The sequence below is a fragment of the Larimichthys crocea genome, chromosome XI, assembly GCF_000972845.2.
Source record: "Larimichthys crocea isolate SSNF chromosome XI, L_crocea_2.0, whole genome shotgun sequence".
Taxonomy (NCBI): Eukaryota; Metazoa; Chordata; class Actinopteri; family Sciaenidae; genus Larimichthys; species Larimichthys crocea.
Window position 1 is genome coordinate 10,646,444 of NC_040021.1, and position 17,813 is coordinate 10,664,256.

A 17,813-nucleotide genomic window follows, 5' to 3' on the forward strand; every position below is an offset into this window, starting at 1 on the left:
ACCCTTCGAGGTGAACAGGACACTGGGAAATGCAGCAACAACAAAACACTCACACACATACACGAACACACACATAGACTCTCTCTAACAAATACACACACAGCCCAGATCACTCCAGGTCCTTCTTAACACAAGCCTTTTAAAGGTCTATTGTCAGCTGACATTGAGAGAGCACGGGTGATCCTGAAACGTTTCACACACACACACAGTTTACACACACACACACACACACACGGTGGCGAAAGGAGGAAGTGTGAAAAATGAAACATATTAAAGGTGAAGTTGCCTGCCGAGAATTTATGATTACGATCCACTGGAAGACACACAAACATCTCACCACAAAAGATAGGTAAATGAGGACAGGGAAGTAAAATGTGGTTTCTCAAAAAACACACGCACACACACACCCACACCGAGAACCGCTGAGAGGAAATTAACAGTGAGGTTTCTTCCTCATTGGATGAGAGTTCCTCACATCTCTACATGGCTGAAGCCTCTAATGCGCAAAAATATTCTCCTCATATTCAGTGAATTGTCAATTTAGAATTTAGAATTTTTCCGACGGATTAAATTGAGAAAAATTCTCCTTCGGTATTTCTGAGAAAATGCATCGTCACAAAAGCTGACAATCGGACTATATTCTAGAGATGGTTTTTCACCAGTCAGCGACGACACACATTATAGTGCAGTGTGCCGAGTGCGGCAGGATGTATAAGAGACTTGAACTCAGCATTGAGAACAGTCACAGCAAGGCGGTGTCAGAGAGGACACAGTGAGACGGTGTCACACTACCCGTCTGCATCACGAGGTATCAGGTGAAATTCAACGTTTTTTGATATGGACCGCATTTGCTCTCTGCTCCTCCTCTCCGCTGAGAACATACAGCTTTTTTACGGTTCTGTCTGCATTAAATTGCTGCAAGTGTTGGGGTGTTTACCTCGAAGTCATTGGCCTTGTTGTAGTGCATGTTGAGGGCTCGGAAGAGCTCGCAGTCGCGGCTGACGCTCAGCTCCTCGGTTCCAGTGACTCCGTCGTTGATGGACTGGCGGGCGAACTTCTCCATCTGGATGTAGTAGAACTCCCTGAAGTTGCTGAACCACTTGATCAGCTGGGAGGTTATGCAGCGATTAAACTGGAACGAGAGGAGGAAGAGGAGTTAGCACGGTTTATGGTGCCAGTATTGTGTAAAAAAAAGTCAAACATCTCTTAAAATCCAAAGACACTTTGAGTGAAAATCAACGGGATCTGTAAATATTCTTCATGCAAGCAGTGCGGAGGGAAAACTGTCATGTCTGAACCTTATTAAGCCGTTAAATTTGATTATGAGCAAGTGGTGTAAGAATGACAGTCATTTTAACATCAGGGAGTCGAGACGTGAGGTGATAACATAAACTAAAGACATGAGCAAGAAAGAACACGGGTCGTGGAGTGAGGGAAGATAATAGAGACATTAAATAAGACAGCTAGAAAAGGGGGTGGAGGTGGAGGGGAGTGTGTGTGTGTGTGTGTGTGTGAGAGTGAGGGTGTGTGTGTGCAGTTCATCTTCCCCACTGGGAGCAGACCTCCCCCCTATCATAACCCTGAAAGTGGAGAGACAGAGGTGGGGTGGGATGTTGGGGAGTGGGGGGGGTACGTGAGACCGCAAACACATAATTGACCAGAAAAACGATTAAGTCATCATCTGAAGCGCCCTGGCCCGCAGGGGGCTCAAACATGTACTTAACCCCGTTCACCAATTACACCCTGATTCTCCTCCCCTCTCCGCCACCTCCCAGGCAGAAGGAAAGGAGAAGAAAAAGAGCAAAAAAAGAAAGGAAGAAAGACAGAGATGATAAGCGCTGCGGAGAAGACTGTGGCTATCTGATCTGTGCCACTCGGCTGGATTCAATAGGACGGGGTAAACCTATTAAGAGCCTCGGCTGGTCCCGGCTCTTTTTCCGCCTGGTCTCAGCAGTGAAAACACACTGTCTAAACATCCAAACCACTAGATAAGAACCACAGGGCCTCAGGATAACTGCCTCATCCTCTCATCCTAAAATGCCACACTGAAAGCTTTGACCCTTAAAAACATACAAATAATACTTTCTTTGCTCAGTGACATCTTGTAAATTCAAAATTCTAGCCTGTGAAATACTTGAAAACCCTTAACCATCACCCACACCCTTCATCCACACACACACACACACACACACACACACACAGAGGCCTTGCCTTCAGTCCTCCCTCCCCTCTGCTCTTTTTGTCGTGCTGGAAGAATGGGGGGACAAAACGCTACTAAACGCTGAGCGGACTGCTCGCTGGGGAGGCAGAGCGGTTTTGACATGGAGATTAGGCTCTGGCTATTGTTCGACAACACACAGACACGCACAAACATGCACACACACTCTTCGCGATCTGGGATGGCAGTCAAACACGCGCAAGCACACGAAGATGGGAGGGCGAGGCAGTGGAACGGAAAGACGTGCAAAAAAAAAAAAAAAAAAGTTTCCGAATCAGAAACCGCAAAAAAAGTTGGACCCCAAGGTGTTATGGCGGAGGGGTTAAAGGAGAGCGACATGCCTTTCTGGAATGATCAGCAGATGACATAATGGCAGGGTGGAAAAGAATAAGTCCGCTTGACATTCTTTGGCAGGGGTTTGGGATGGTGCATGTAGGGGGGGGGAGAGGAGGGGTAGCATGGTGGCTGTCGTAAAGTGCAGGGTGAGCATAAATGGGGAAATGAGGGAGGGAGGGGGGGATGGGAGGACGGGTGCAGGTCAGTGCCGTCGGACAATTGTGTTTCGCTGGTGGTGTGGAGGGGGGCAGAGGGTCGGAACGTGAGCAGTCAGCAAGCTGGGGTCGTGACATCGGAGTGTCAAACAAACAAACTACTGACACTTACAAATACATCGGCTGGACGGGGCTATTCTTAAATACACACAATGTAGCAGACCGCTGGAGTGTGACCGAGCACAAAAACACTGCCAAACCTTTCTTCGTGTCTAAGATCAGAACAAGTCTTAGTGGCTATGGTTCTAAGACATTAGTAAATTGGTTGTCGATATATGCAAGCACGTGTGCGTGCACGCAACTGAGGTGCATGCGAGATCGAGCGCTACATACTGAGATTAAAGTCAGTGTAAGAGTTACCATCGCTCATGCAGGAGACCTTTGGTGTCACTGCGGCCGAGTGACGGATAGATTTGTCACTTTGGACAAGGATTACTTTATTATACTGACAGCTCAGGAGAAGATGTATTAGAGGCTGCGCAACTGAACTGAACTGTGGCTCAATCACAGCATGGAGCACACAAAACATACAATATTTACTGTACATGCTGGTAAATGCACTAAATAACATTATATCCGCATCAACTTCTCCCAACACACTCAGGGACTCGATTTTGGCAAGTGCCCCCGCAGCTTCCAGCAGTCTTGGTTCATTAAGTTGCTGGTGGGGGACAGAGGACCCCTGATAGCAGCTAAGGACGAGTGTGTTCAGCGTAAAAAGGGTGGAATTGGTTCAAAGGAGCACATCACTGCAGCTCCTTAATCAGAGCTGTCAGGGGTCAGCCAGCATAGACATGAGATGCAGCGAGGAAAATGTGTGCATATGTGTGTGTGTTTTTGTCGGTGTACTGCCTTTAAGCATATGAGTGTGTGTGTGTGTCTGGCTGAGAGGCAGATGAGAGAGAGACAGCGAGAGCGTGTTTCTCACACTCACACTTAAGAGCCTGTGAAAGGTCAGCGCTTAGTGCTAACAGCACAAGATAGAAAGTAGCACACACACACACACACACACACACACATTCTGGTCATGCACAGGCACATACTTAAGTCCAGAATAGGAAAACACTCAAGTATGCTTGGTCTAAACTATATTAGTCGCCTGCCAAAAGTATTCAGACACTTTGACCGTCTGTCCCAAACGTCTGCACACACACACACACACACACACACACACACACATCCGTTATTTATTAACATAGAGTGAAATTGGTTTTACTGTTGTGTCTTTTGGTTTAGGATGAAAACATTTAGCTGAAAAGCATTTGGATGAAAAGCCAAAGTGTGTCTCTCGCCAACACTTTCTCTGACATAGTGGTCAACAATGGAGCAGAAAGCACACAGATGACCTCACAGTGCTAAGCTACATCCAGAACAACCGGAGAGGAGAGCAGAAAGACACAGAAGCCTGTACGGGCCTCCCTCTGTCTCTCTTTCTCTTTCTCCCTCTCTGCATCTCTCTCTCTCTCTCTCTCTCCCTCTCTCTCGTAAGCCCCTTCACAGTCATCAGGGCTTTCCAACGTTTCCTGTTTTCGCACGGGTGAATTGTGGGAGATAATCTCCGGCTGCCTATTGGCTGACTGCACACAAAAAGCGGCCCTGGAAAGCGGGCTTTTGTTACTGCGGTGACTCAAATCCAGCGGCTGGCTTTTCTTTCTCCCCGGCCCCGCCGAGGCACACATACCATGCCACACCATCAGCGAAAAAAAAGAAAAGAGAAGGAATGACATATAGAAAAGGGAAAACCCTCCTGACCTCGGCTACTCCACAGCACATGACTGGCCCAAATACTGAGGCTTGTCGCTAAAAGAGCCAAAGAGAGACAGACAAAGGAGGCAAGGTGTGTGTGTGTGGGTGTGTGTGTGTCAAGTTGTTTTTGCTTGAAAATGAAAGGAAAATGTACATGTATAATTCATAAAGGTAAGCAGTATATACACACATTCACCCACTGTATCTCTTTACAAAGGCAATGACTTTCTTAATTGACTGAATATCTTAATTTAATCTGTTAATTAATCTGTCATAAGTGTTCACCCTCCATCAAAACAATATATGCATTAATAATGAGGGCTAGCGGGATGATACTATTGGCTGTCATTAGCAGCGGCAACAATGATATTATGACCCATTTGTCTAAACGTTTCAAAAACATCAGAAGTCAAAAAAGTCACAACCATCTTAAAAGGAGTTTAATCAAGTGGAACAGCGTCGCTCAGTTTTTAGGGCAACCCACTTCCCACGTTCATTAGGTCCTTGACAGTCAAGACCTGATTAGTCGAAACCTGATTAGCCTTCAAGACTTATGTCTGAGGACACCCACTCGCTAAGAGGCAGCACTGGCTGAATCTAATTAGATACTCAGTCTCATTCCCATACACATCTACGATTTACAGCTTGAGTCCATTGTCTTCTACTGAAAACAAAAACTATCGTGACTCATAATCCCCTTAACTATCTTGACCTTGTTTAAGTATCTGACAAGGCCATTAATGAGGAGGCCACCTCCCCGGCAGTGATTAGTCAGTGAAACAAATTATTCAAAACTTACATGTTAATTTTTGTTTCAACTGTTCAACCACAAATACCATCGATGTCAAACCAGTGGGATGCTTTAATAAGTTTTGTAACAAATTAACATTCACAGGGGCCTACCCGCTTTACCAACATCTACCCTCCTTTTTTTAACCAGACCAATGAAGTGCTGATAGCAAATTCATGTGACCCACAAGTTATGGTTGGTGGCAACAGCATCCAAGAGAGGGCAGCTGGGAAAAAAGGGACCTTTATCTCCTGATTTGAATAAGATGGCCTGGATATGTCACAGTGTTTACCCCTCCGTATGGTCCGAGAGGGGCACATGCACAAAACAACAACGACACGAAGAAAATCGGTCGCGCACCCTACAACGGCCATTGTGTTACTGTTGGTGTTTTTTTTTTCATGTAGCTTACATATTGTGCTTTGTTTTCCAAATTTTCTTCATTAAACTCCCAGTGGAGCTAACGCTCATCCTTGCCATGTTCCCTAAATCGACTCTTTCTCTTCTCCCCTCCCTCTATCAAAACATCCTCCCTACACCTGCTCAGATAACCACTCCTCCGTCTCTAGGCTCCATCCTCCTCTCTGCCCTCTCCACCCCTCCATTACTCATCCCGCTCTTTATCTTTAGAATACTCATAGGCTCTCCAGCTCCCTCATGTAAACCCATTCAACTTCCTCTTCTTTCATCTTTTGCATAAAACCATAACTTAGCGAGGGAAAGGACCTCATTTCAAGACAGACAGGCATACAGTGTTCTCGACAACTGAACCTTGCACATCACAAATAATAAATCCAACTTCCACTTTTACAACAGGTGCGCTGGCAAATGTACAAGTAAGAAGTGCGACAAAAGCCAGAGTGTTATCTATCTTCTCAAAAGGTACAACATGAGTTTGAATTTGGCAAAGGTTGTTAACTTAAAGAAGGGCTGAAGTGGAAGGGCGTGTTTGGACTTACCTTGACATCAGAGAAGAACATCTTGAGCATATTCGAGCTCGGGTAGCGGGTGTAGAAAAACATGAGCTTGGCTTTCTTCAGATGATTGGGAGAGAGACCCTCTTGGATCTGAAATTGTCTGCCGTTAAGGACATTAACAACTGTTTAGAGGGAAACAACTTATGGTAGATCAAGCAAATGTAGCTTCTGATATTATCACAAATACAATATGTGTGTGCTAATAATTGGCAGTAAGGTTGGCAAGAAATCATCGTTTGGATGATGGATAACCAAATATCCTTCCAGGCGTGAGTGCATGGCATGGGAGGGGGCTGAAGATAGTGCACCAAGGCGAAACCATTTGCTTGCAATTAGCATCGTCCGTATCAGGTGTGAGAGCGTCACGGTAAATAAAGCGCTGGCCAGCACTACAGCCGACGCTTTTACATAAGGAGGCTTATTTCACAGTCAAAGTAAGCAAAGCGCCTTTGCCTACACCCTTTCCTAACCTCCACCCAAAAAAAAAAGGAGGAAGAAAAAAGGAGACATTTGCATATCACAGACAAAGACAGCAGTTAAATGCCAGTGACGGGCAAGAAGGCCTAATGGCTTGGCGACAACACATGCCAAGCCTGAATATGACTGTCTGATGCTGGCTTCATATCAGTGACAAAACAAGGTCTAGGAGACGGTCCCAAACATTGGCCTGAGCGACACAAAAAAAACCTTCTCGCACTCTCAGGCCATATTCAAATACATGTCAGAGGCCTTGTCTTCCTAATGGATCGCCTGGATTGAACAGCAGAGAGGATGGAGATGGGCTGGTGGGGGCACCTTGAGGGATAGTATGGTTCCAACCTTCAATTACATCCCCCTCCTCCTCCCTCTGCTCCACCCCTACCCCCCAGCCTCACTGCCGCTGCCAAACCCTTGGAGGAGCAAAAGAAGAAGGAGGAGGAGGAGGAGAAGGAGAAGAGGGGCTCTGAGGCTTTGGACACAGCCAGTGATGGGGGGACTGAAACACATCTGCGCCACCAAACGGCCCAAGCCATTTCCATGGTGAATTAACGGCCGTATAATGCATCTGATAATATCAATCTGGAGGATAAGACATTGAAAAGAGAACAGGGACGGGGGGGGCGGGCTGAATGTTTAAACCTCAGTCCAGGTTTTCATCAAGCAGAAGCAAGACAGGGCTTTAATTTACACAGAAGATACAGCCCTAAGTTTCCATGAAGACTGTTTACACTTCAGTGGACAAAATACATTGCTTGACGTTATTTATGATCTACAGGGGTGGCTGTGATCGTTAAAATCAGTCAAGTGTCCAGATGTAGCTGTAACTATAGAGTGGGAAGAAGGCATCAGCTGCTAGATTGGATTGCCCTTGGCCTCGGGGTTACACAGCAAAGCCAGCAAATGCTGAACCACACTGGGTTGGCTCCTTAAAGACCGTCTACTTTGTCTGATTCAGTGAGAGAGGGAAAGAGAGAGAGAGTTAGTTGTATACGCAGCGAGGGTCTTGTGGGGGAAACCCTGGCAGACTGGTGTTACTCTGTCAGGCCTGGCCAAAAGAGCAGCACTTCACTCTCCACACCACACCATCTGCTCCAAGTGGAGAGGATACAATGGATCCTCAGACGGAGAGAGAGGGAGAGGGGAGAGACGGAGAAAAAGAGAGCCCTTTTTCCAGCAAGGCAAGGTGGGATTTATTTACTGTGAAAGCTGTGCACTTACACTTGGATTAATTTGTTTTTGCTTTTTCGATTAGGATTAGCCTCACTTTGCCCTTATCACTGAAATTAAAAATTATTTTAAAACAAAGACGTCGAGTTTTTACCTCCCCAGCCATAAACACAATATCACCTCCCTTCAGACGACAATTAAGAAGCGTCATATCTCCTGATGAGGCATTTTCATCTCCAATTCACTCACAGCTTGCAAATGTAATTGTGATTGGACTTAGGGGTGGCGTGCGAGGCTATTATTTTGTCATGATGGTGCACTCATACCAGCTGGCCCACTGTTCGCCTGCCACATCTGACAAGACATCATCATTCTCACAACACTTCCCCAAAGCCCAAAGTCATGAGAGGAAAATAGCTGCTCCACTTCCTAATTCCAGGTGTAAGGACAAGAATATTTGGAGTCGGACTGAGAACAAATGAGGAAACTGATAGTAGCCATCTGCTCTATAACGCTGCCGAGAGCTGGTGAACTTGAACACACCTCGCAAAATGTCTGACAAGCTGTCCCTGCCTTCTGAGGCTCTGTAAAAAAATACATTAAAAAAAGCTAAAGAAATATATTTTTAAAAAAATCTACATATGAAACCAGCTATAAGAGTACAAATAAACTGATTCACAAATGTCAGAGAAATTATCATAAATGTACAAAGCTGAATGCCAAACTTTTTCCTAAACCTGTGGAATAAATGTTCTGCCTTTTCTTTCCATTTAGGGGAGTACATCTGTTAATGCCCTGAATTTATAAATGCTACAATGAAAGCCACAGCATCTGGCATATGTGGTTATTGTTTGATTGTTTTCTACTTTCTCTCAGTCTCTGTATGTTTCTCTCTCCCTTTTCTCTTTTCATCCCTCCATCGGGAGTCCGTAGAAGCAAAGGATTATGGATCTCTGGAAAGCGTTCACCCTTGGGTCAGAAGACAAGACAAGGCGAGGTAATGAAAGATAAACAGCTCGCTGCAAACACCTGTTAACGTCCGCTTCAAAGAAAAGACAGGGAGGAGGGGGGTTTGCAGGGAGGGAAAACAAAAAAAGAAGTATTTGGCTGCCAAGCAACAGCCGAAGGGCCCCCCGGGCTGTTGACAGATCTTTATGAAATGAAAAAAAGAGAAAAGAAACGACAATGATTGTGGGCTTTTTACAACAGCGATGGATGATAAGAGGAACACAAGAGAAAACACAAGCAATCATAAATATACATCTTTACCGAGTCCTCAGGCGAACCTTTTGTGACATGCACACACACACACACACACACACACACACACACACTAAAAAGACACACAAACTCACAAAAAAATGCTCGGCACTCAGGTACACACGAGCTAAAATAAGGCATCCAAAGTGTTAAATATACATATTCACTTCACTAATAAAGTCCCAATAGGTTAATAGCTGTCGTATTAATTTCTTAAGCATGTAATGAATGGTAATGACTCGAGGACAAAGCTTTCGAGGGGCAGCCAGTGTGACACGAATCAAACTTTCATAAGGGTTAAGGGGTGTTGAATACTTACGGACTAAGGAGGTATAGGGGAAACAGAGAAGGGACTGAATGTATCTGGTTAAGCTATTAGTCCTGAGTCTCCAGGGGATTCAATTTGAGCTTCCCATAGGGGATAGCCTCTTTATCCGTATGGCATGACTGGGGCACACTGGGGTTAAACTATAAGGGAGGCTATATAATACCATTGTGTGCCAAGTTTCAGGACGCTATCTACCTTCTTGTTCTTTCAGGACATTTTTTATAAAAGGAATTGGGGCAGTAAATGTCATGGGGTCCTAATCTTTGTGAGTAAGTGATATGTGACAAGAAAGCTTTTAAAGCACTTAGGATTGAAGATGGAAGAAAAGGCTGTACGGTACTGTGAGAAGGAAGAGGTATGAGTATAAAAATAAATACAACAATGCAGTACAATGGAGAAGAGAACAGCAGTGGGAGGAAAAGTGATTCATCAACAATTTCTCAGATTCTTAGGCTAGTTTCAAACAGGCTAAAAAAGATTTGATTTTTTATCACTTTGTGGTTCAGATGCAATGTTTCGCACCTGTGTCTACAGGGAATTACCACCTGAAATCAGATTTTTCCTAGCTTACACAGGCATGAGCTGGACTGAACTGGACCACGTAGTTTAAACATCAGGGTCACTGTCAAACACCTTCAGTTATTCCTCTCACCCCTCTCAAAACACTCTCTCTCTCTCTCACACACACACACACACACCACCTAGATTTTCTCAAAGGATACATTACTGCCTGAGTAGGGTGAGATGTCAGCCATGTCCTGGAGATCACCACACTCGGACTTGATGAGGGACAGGGAGAGTCCCTCGGCTGTGCTACCAGGGTGCGCTGGTGAACATGAGCGATGATGCCCAAGGTGGTGACCTGATGCCATCTTGGTCCTCAGGCTGGTGGTCTCCCGAGACAGGTCCATGGAGTCTGGTGAGGAACGGTCTTTTCCCGGGTAGCCACCTGTGGGTGCACCAAGAGGACTCTGGAAAGGGTAGCCCATGAGAGGCAGTGGAAAGGGGTGTCTAAAGGATGGAGGGCTGAAGCCCATGGAGGCAGAGAGTGAAGAGGGATGAAGGGCGGGGTGGTGGTGCCCACCATGTGCACCCACAGCTGAGGACTGGTGGTGGTGCTCACTGGGTGTCTTCCTCACAACTAAGGGCAGCGCCTCGGTTTGGTCATTGGTGGTGCCTGGCATCCCGGGCATGCTGGCAAAGGAGTCTAGTGGATTGGGAATGATGACATCTCCGAAGCACCCCAGCCTCTGGTTGGTGGTGTGGAAGTTGGGGTTGTCTCCATTGACAACAGTTGGAAATCTTTCTGGAGGTATGGAAAGTGGGGGGAAGGCCTGCTGGGGTGTAGGGCGTGGAGGCTTGGCAAACACCTTAACCACTGTGTCCACTACCTGGGTCATGGCTGAATTGAGTTCCTGCTTCAGTGTTTCTGCCAGCTGTTTACCTTCAGCATGCATGGAGGAGCCTGGACCTCCCTGTGCTTTGCTCCGGCCGAGCCCCTCTCTTCTTGGCTTCTCTCCGTCCGCCAGCAGGGCCTGCTCCTGAAGCAATGCCCGCGCCCTGTCCAGGAAATGGCCCGGGTCCAGGTCAGACATCTCATTGTCAGAGCGCATGTCATCTCCACCCCGGTCATCAGCACCGGTGTCAGACCTGGTTGGGCTGTCCTCAGACATGTTTCCTATGTCGTTGTGGAGGTCATTATGGAGGTCGTTGTGTTCTGAGTCGTCGGTGGAGTCATAGATCTGAAAGAACTTCTCCTGCAGCTGGCGTAACTGTTTCTGCATGTCCTCCAGTTGCAGCTTCAGTTGCCGTCGCTCCTCCTGCTTCTGTTCCTTCCTCTGGCACACCAGCTGGGTGAAGCTCTGCTGTTGCTGCTGAGGCAGACGCTGCTTACGCTTGTTCTCTCGGCTGCTACTGCTGCACACCTCACCTCCCCGTGGGCTGCTGGGGGCCTGCTGCTGAGACTGAGGGGGTGGACAGTCTAGCTCCATCTCCCTTTCTCCATCCATCTCATGGTCACGCTCATGACGGGAAGCAGCAGGTACCACCACACTGGGTGAGTGGCTCATACCACGTATAATGTTCTCTACGCGGGCTCGCTTGGCACGCAGGTGTTCATCATTGAGACGTTCAATGTCAAAGGTAGCAAGACCAGGAGGACGACCAAAGGGCGACAAGCATTCTTGAGGGGTGCTGTCCTGGGAGGAGTTACTGCAGGCATCTTCCTGGGGAGCATCTGAACTTGCATTTGAAAGCCCTGATCCGGGGAAGCCAGCATCCCCTCTATCACCCCTGTCCCCTCTTTCTCCTCTCTCAGGTCCTCCTCCATTTTTAGCCATGTTATTCTTGAGAAGCTGGGAGATAATGGTGGTGCCAGGGAAGGGCATCATGGTGTCCTCGTACGAGTTGGCCCTCTTCAGTAGCTTTCGGAGTACATTGGACTTGGACTCACTATCGCTGGCTGATACAACGCCAGGCCCACCATGTGGCTGCACTACAGAGCACTCCATGGAGTCGGTGTCTGATCCGTGGTGAGAGTGGGAGCTCAGAGAGTTCATGGCACTGAAAATGGCTGCTTTGGCGCGGGCAATGTTATCAGTGGTTGCTGTTGTGGCTGCTGCTGTGGAGGAGGCTGTGCTGCCCACGGTCCTCTTAACACCAATGTCCACACGTCTTCGCTTGGTCTGTCTGTTCAGGAGGGAGTCGCTGTCATGGTCCGGCATCACGGGCTGCTGCTATTGGGCCATATCCCAGAAATCCAGTCCTCTAGGATCAAAACCTTTGTGTACCTGAGGGCGAAAAATTCACAGATGTTTGATTCAATAAAGTGAAAAATATCTTTAGAATCTAAGTCACTCACTCACTCACTCAAGCAGGAGATGTCCTAGAACATTTCAGATTTATAACTAAATCTAAACTGAACAAAAAAGCTGCAGAGCTTTAGATACACAGAAACAATCAAAATATATCAACTTGCACTTCTTAGCCGATATTATAAAATGAAGTAAACAATCCCTCCTAATATGTTTCTACAAGGACAGGAACATCCAAGGTTAGAGTTAGGCAGTAAGGATCAGTGACAGAGGGGCGAAGAGAACAGGCGAGATGGGGTCAGAATTAGGCCTTGGCTCGACATTCCAGGGCAAAGTCCTACATTTTATCCTGTCCCCTGTTACACGCCGCGCGACACTGAACCAGTTCCCACGGAACACAAAGCTGCATAAAATTATGATAATTACTTAAGTACTTGTCCTCATTTCCATTTTTGTGTGGCGTGAGCCAACATAGGAGCGATTAATTCACAAAATAAAAAATAAAAAAATAAGTACAAAAAAAAGAGAAAAAAGTGGTGTACGCATTTTACATGTTTTCAAATACACTTTGATAAATCCTGTTTGGGTAAGCGAGCTATGGTTTGAATATTCTCATTTCAAATCATGTTTACACATTGCATAATTAGAAAATGCAAGTCTTATATCCACATTAATCAATATGGCCGTGATATCTTAAGCAATAGTGAGAGTGACACATAAAAGCAACACAAAATAGGCCTATTGATTTTGGTGCCAGCGTGAGCTCACTTCTGTGTTTTTTGTTTGTCTTTTCATCTGGCAGGGGCAGTTAATTCTGCTCAAATGAACAGGTCACAAGGGTCAACTCTGGCAAGGAGCAACTTTAAGCGCTCTTACAAAAACCCTAATGCCCCTATGAAAGCAAAACGTTTTGTCAGTACAGGCCTGCATCAGTAATGCTATGTAAGCACCGGTGGCAGTTTCTTAGTTAGAGCCATATCAGATGCATCCAATCTTTCAAATGAAGTGACATTATCACAGATAATTTAGGCTTAATCTGTATTCCTCTCTTTAAAAAATTAAAATGTGTCTGAGGTTAGTGAATATATAAATTTGGTAATGTTTTTTTGAACAGCATAATAGTAACCATTTACATTTTTCTTTTTACAGACTTCAAGAAAACACCAGCTCTTAATAACACACACACGCACACAGTGGCTCATTTAAAAAATTAAAAAATAGAACAAATATTCTTTCTTTCTCTTGAATTTTACAGGTTGCAAATTGTTTCAAATGTTACACTGAATTAGGTAGGCTTTAAGATAGATCTGCAAAGTAGCGATAACAATTCTTAATGTTGCGTACAAAAATGTCAAGCAACAGATTCAGATCTAATTTTTCTTTAATATTCTAAGGCAAACACCATTAGAGACATCTAATTTAAGGACTGTTTCAGTGTGAGTGGTGGCAAACAACAGGGAAAACCAAACCCCAGTGAGATTTAAAAACATTTTCTTCATCTGATTATTTGCTTGCTTTAACCAGAAGACACTGTATCACCCTAACATTATCGCTGCGTGTGAAAACAGATTTTTAAAAGAGGAGATACTTGTTTTTCTTATCACCTTTCAGACACATTCACTCACACACACACACACGCACGCACACAACTTTGCTGTTGGCTTTGTTAGACGCTGTGTTTGTGTGATGCAACACACAATGACATTCACTGGCATGATTTTCACTCTGAAAATTGACATTTTATAAACTCACAAGGTAAAACTGTAAAAGTCTAAGTTGGCTCTAACAAGAGGTAAATGTTTCCTCCTAAAAAAAAATTAAAAAAAACGTGCTATTGAAGTAACACCAGCAATCTAAAATACAACCCTTTTGATGAATGGCTTTGGCTCAAGTCTTGACAGCCATATACAGCAGTTCAGACAAGAGGTGATACATCTCAAAGAGAAAAAAAAACTTCACTTGATCGCCCCAGGATCTCAACAATGAGCTTGAAATAGTCACCAGCACCTGTCTTTTCCGACGGCGCACCTGTCTTCCATTGCCCATGCGCACTCTCGCTCTCCCTCTCTGTCTCTCGCTCTCTCTCTCTCTCTCTCTCATTAAAAAAAAAAAAAGCTTTCAATAATTTCAAGCTATGAACAACGAGCTGTACATGTTCGTGCTCTAACTTTTTAATATATCTTCACCCCATCGTTGAGCTGTTTCTTCTCTGGAGACATTGTTTATTTCAATCAGATCAACCTTGAAAGCTGATAAGAAACAGAAATGAGGTTTTGAAACTTTGCCAGAATGAAAATATGATACAGTTTCTGTAACTTTTAAGAGTTAAACTTAAGGTCCAGCAATATTTAAGCAATAAGCGAGACTTGGATGATTTCTTTGCACATGTCAGTGAACAGACTATGAGAGACACCGTTGCGGACACACACAACAACACACCGACAGCGTTTTCTCTCAAATGTCACAGAATATAGACCCCAAATTCACAAAACAGGACAACTGACATGCTCCAAAACTATCCGAATAAGGGTTGTGTGTCAATAAAAAGGCATTCGTGAGGTGTTAAAATAAGATTTAGCCCACAGGACAAAGACGACATGAAATTCTCGGTTTTCTACCGGAGAGATGAAATCCCATGTAAATCTCAGTTTCTGTCTAAAAATCAGCTCATGTTTTAAATAATGTTCCCGGTTCTTTAAAAAAGAAAACAGAAAAACACAAGCTTCTCAAACTTACTTCACAAAGTTGCAAATCAACTTGATCTCCGCTTTGATGAGGAAGGTTGGGCTACCGTCCGCAAATCATCCTCGCGTAATATACGGGCTGCTCACGCAAACTCTTAGCACATATCAAGATGATGGGAACGAAACAGAGCAAATAATGTCCTATAGATATGATTAGCTGTTGATCAGCAGAATAAATTTCCCTTCAACGTTAATGATGTTTGATTTGTTTATTTTTTTTCCGCCCACCGTGCGCAGGCGAGGCAGAACAAGAGAGGGAGGTATCCGAGGACAAGGTTACTTACCCTTTAGATGAAGAGGGGGACAACCTGAACTCCTACGGCAACAAAAAAAGAGACAATATAACGCAGAGCACGGCGGATCGCTGGATGCTGGAATATAAGAAATTTCTCAGAGAAGGGAGAGCTGGAATAAAGTCAGCGACGCGAGTGAAAGGAACAAAATAGGAAAAATATAGAAGATGAAAAGAGCTCTTGCGCGTCGGTCTCTCCCTCTATCCTCTGCTGTGACTAAAAGAGTGAGAGACATAGAGAGAGTGCAAGAGAAAGAGAGACAGAGAGAGAGAGAGAGAGAGAGACTGAGTGTGTGTGCGTCTCCGAGGCGCACTGGATGCAGAGGACTGGATGCTGGAGCGCTCCTCCGCCACTAAGATTCACTTTAAGACGCGGCTGAAGGAAACAGGAAGACGTGCGCGTCATGAGCGGCGTGATGTAACTGTCGCAACCTACCAATAAGAAGCGTCCGTCCGGTCCGGAGAACAACGCACTGAACTTGACCAGAGAATGGGACTTGAGCATGCAACTAAAGAGAGAGAGAGAGGAGAGAGAAAAAAGGAAATACCACTGTTACTAATCTCTTTCTTCCCAAATCACCGACTGCGCGAGTAAGAATCGTTACGCACTTTGACATTACACTACCTGAGCCGCAATAAAACACATAGTCTACACATTATTATGTTATTTATTGTCATATTCAAGTCTTAATGTGAAAGTTTCTATAAACCGGTAACGTGTCAGAGCTGATTTTGAATAAAATGTCATTACTTTTTGAAAGAATCAGAACATGTTTTGTCAGTGATAACAGTAAAGGAAACACTTGAAGTAAGTAGATTTGTTTGCCAACCATCGCCTGGTTGTGGATTTATTCATTATATTTAAAAAATAAAAGCATGTTTTTAAGATGAATGCAACATGAAATTAATTGTTAGAGCAGACAGCTTTGTGCCGTTTTAATGCAAATGTTTTCAGACACCTTTCAGTCTTCCTCCTGACAGTAATATATATATATATATATATATATATATTATATATATATATAGAGATATATATATACTTCTATTTTACAAAACAAACCACTTTTTTAACGCTTGTGTTAATAATACATGTTTCGATAATGTCTGACAGTTTATTACATTAAAAGCACACTCCTTTTTAATGATCACCACCTTTGCAATTTAATCTTTTGATATGTCTTAATAAGGTTTATATTTAAAATATAAGTGTGTATATATATATTTTACCGAAAATACAACTGTTGCACATTTAGACCTCTCAAAGGGAATAACAGTTGTGGGTCACTTGGGTATTGGAGGTTCAAAGTTGCATGTAGAGATATTTAACGTGCGCAGTTTTCTCATTGGTTGCAGGCAAAGTCTGATTTATGAACAGGCAAAGCAGCACAGAGGCTCGAAGCTTTGCTTTGGAATTCAGATTATCCAGGGAAAGCCAATATCTGAGGAGAGCTAAACGTGTCTTTGTGGAAAAATGCTGCAGAGCCGAATATCATCATGAAACCGTCTGTCACTCAGATCCACTAAAATATCCCCGTGCGTAAAGATTGCACCGTCATCAGAAATTCTTATATAAAAAGTAAAAACCGATGGTGAATGAAAACAAAAATCCACGTTTATGTTTTGCAAATGAATTATTTGATTTGTTCTCCCCCCCCACCTCACTTTGAAACTTACACACCTGTAAGGCTGAACCCTGCGGACACTGACATCTGATCCTTTGCACAGAAAAACCCGTTTGACGCTTGTGATATATGAAATGATGACGGATGCTCGCCCTCATCCTCCTGCGTTATTACAAATTGGGCACTCATAATTACACTGCAGTTTTTTTTTTTTGCGCTTCTGCAATATTTTCAACCTTTACAACAGGTGTGTGTGTGTCTACACAAATTGTTTAGTATTATTCAGGACGTAATTGTTAATTTTGTGCCACTGAAATCCATCTTTACACGAGAAAATGATCGATGTTTCTGAATAAATCAGGTCACATTCATTTGGCTCAGGCTGCGTTTCTTCAAACAGAGAAATCGTCAGACTCGTATTAAACAAATTGCCTACACATTTGTTTAATAACGAAAGTATCAAATATATATTATTATTAATATTATTGCCGTCGTTATTATTATTTATGTTGTTTCTAAATCAAGTTCGCGTCTATTTGTTGAAGCCTGTAAAGAAAAAGTTGTCATCAGATCAGCCTGCTTTTTGCCCTTTTCCTCCAGCTTTTTTTTTTTGTGTGTGCTTTGGATTCATTTGAATCTTCTTTTTTTATCCTCTGCACAAACAGGATCCTAAAGTACTTAACGATAAATCTTATTTTCCATATGCTCCTCTGTCAGGTGCCAAAAAGGAAAAGGCGAGTCTCTTTTCCATGTCGCAAGCAAGTGTTTTTTAGGACGAACGAATTGCAACGAAGTCAGCAAAGTTTAGTGTCTGGAGTGTCTTTT

General features: G+C 44.1%; 1 protein-coding gene across 3 annotated transcripts in view; it reads right to left on the reverse strand.

Moving 5' to 3' along the window:
- The window catches only part of LOC104921982 (prospero homeobox protein 1), a 34,371-nt gene extending 18,034 nt beyond the window's left edge, over positions 1–16,337 (reverse strand). Inside the window, exons 1-4 of one of the 3 annotated variants that reach the window (XM_027284049.1) lie at positions 15,359–16,337; positions 10,240–12,306; positions 6,265–6,372; positions 938–1,132 (exon numbers count right to left, since the gene is read on the reverse strand). In XM_027284049.1, coding sequence (XP_027139850.1) covers positions 938–1,132; positions 6,265–6,372; positions 10,240–12,240 — 2,304 coding nt within the window. In that variant the 5' untranslated portion in view covers positions 12,241–12,306; positions 15,359–16,337. Of the gene's footprint in view, positions 1–937; positions 1,133–6,264; positions 6,373–10,239; positions 12,307–15,066 lie in introns of all 3 variants that reach the window. The other 2 variants (XM_019273039.2, XM_027284048.1) reach the window with 2 other exon arrangements.
- Between the last annotated feature and the right edge of the window lie 1,476 nt (positions 16,338–17,813).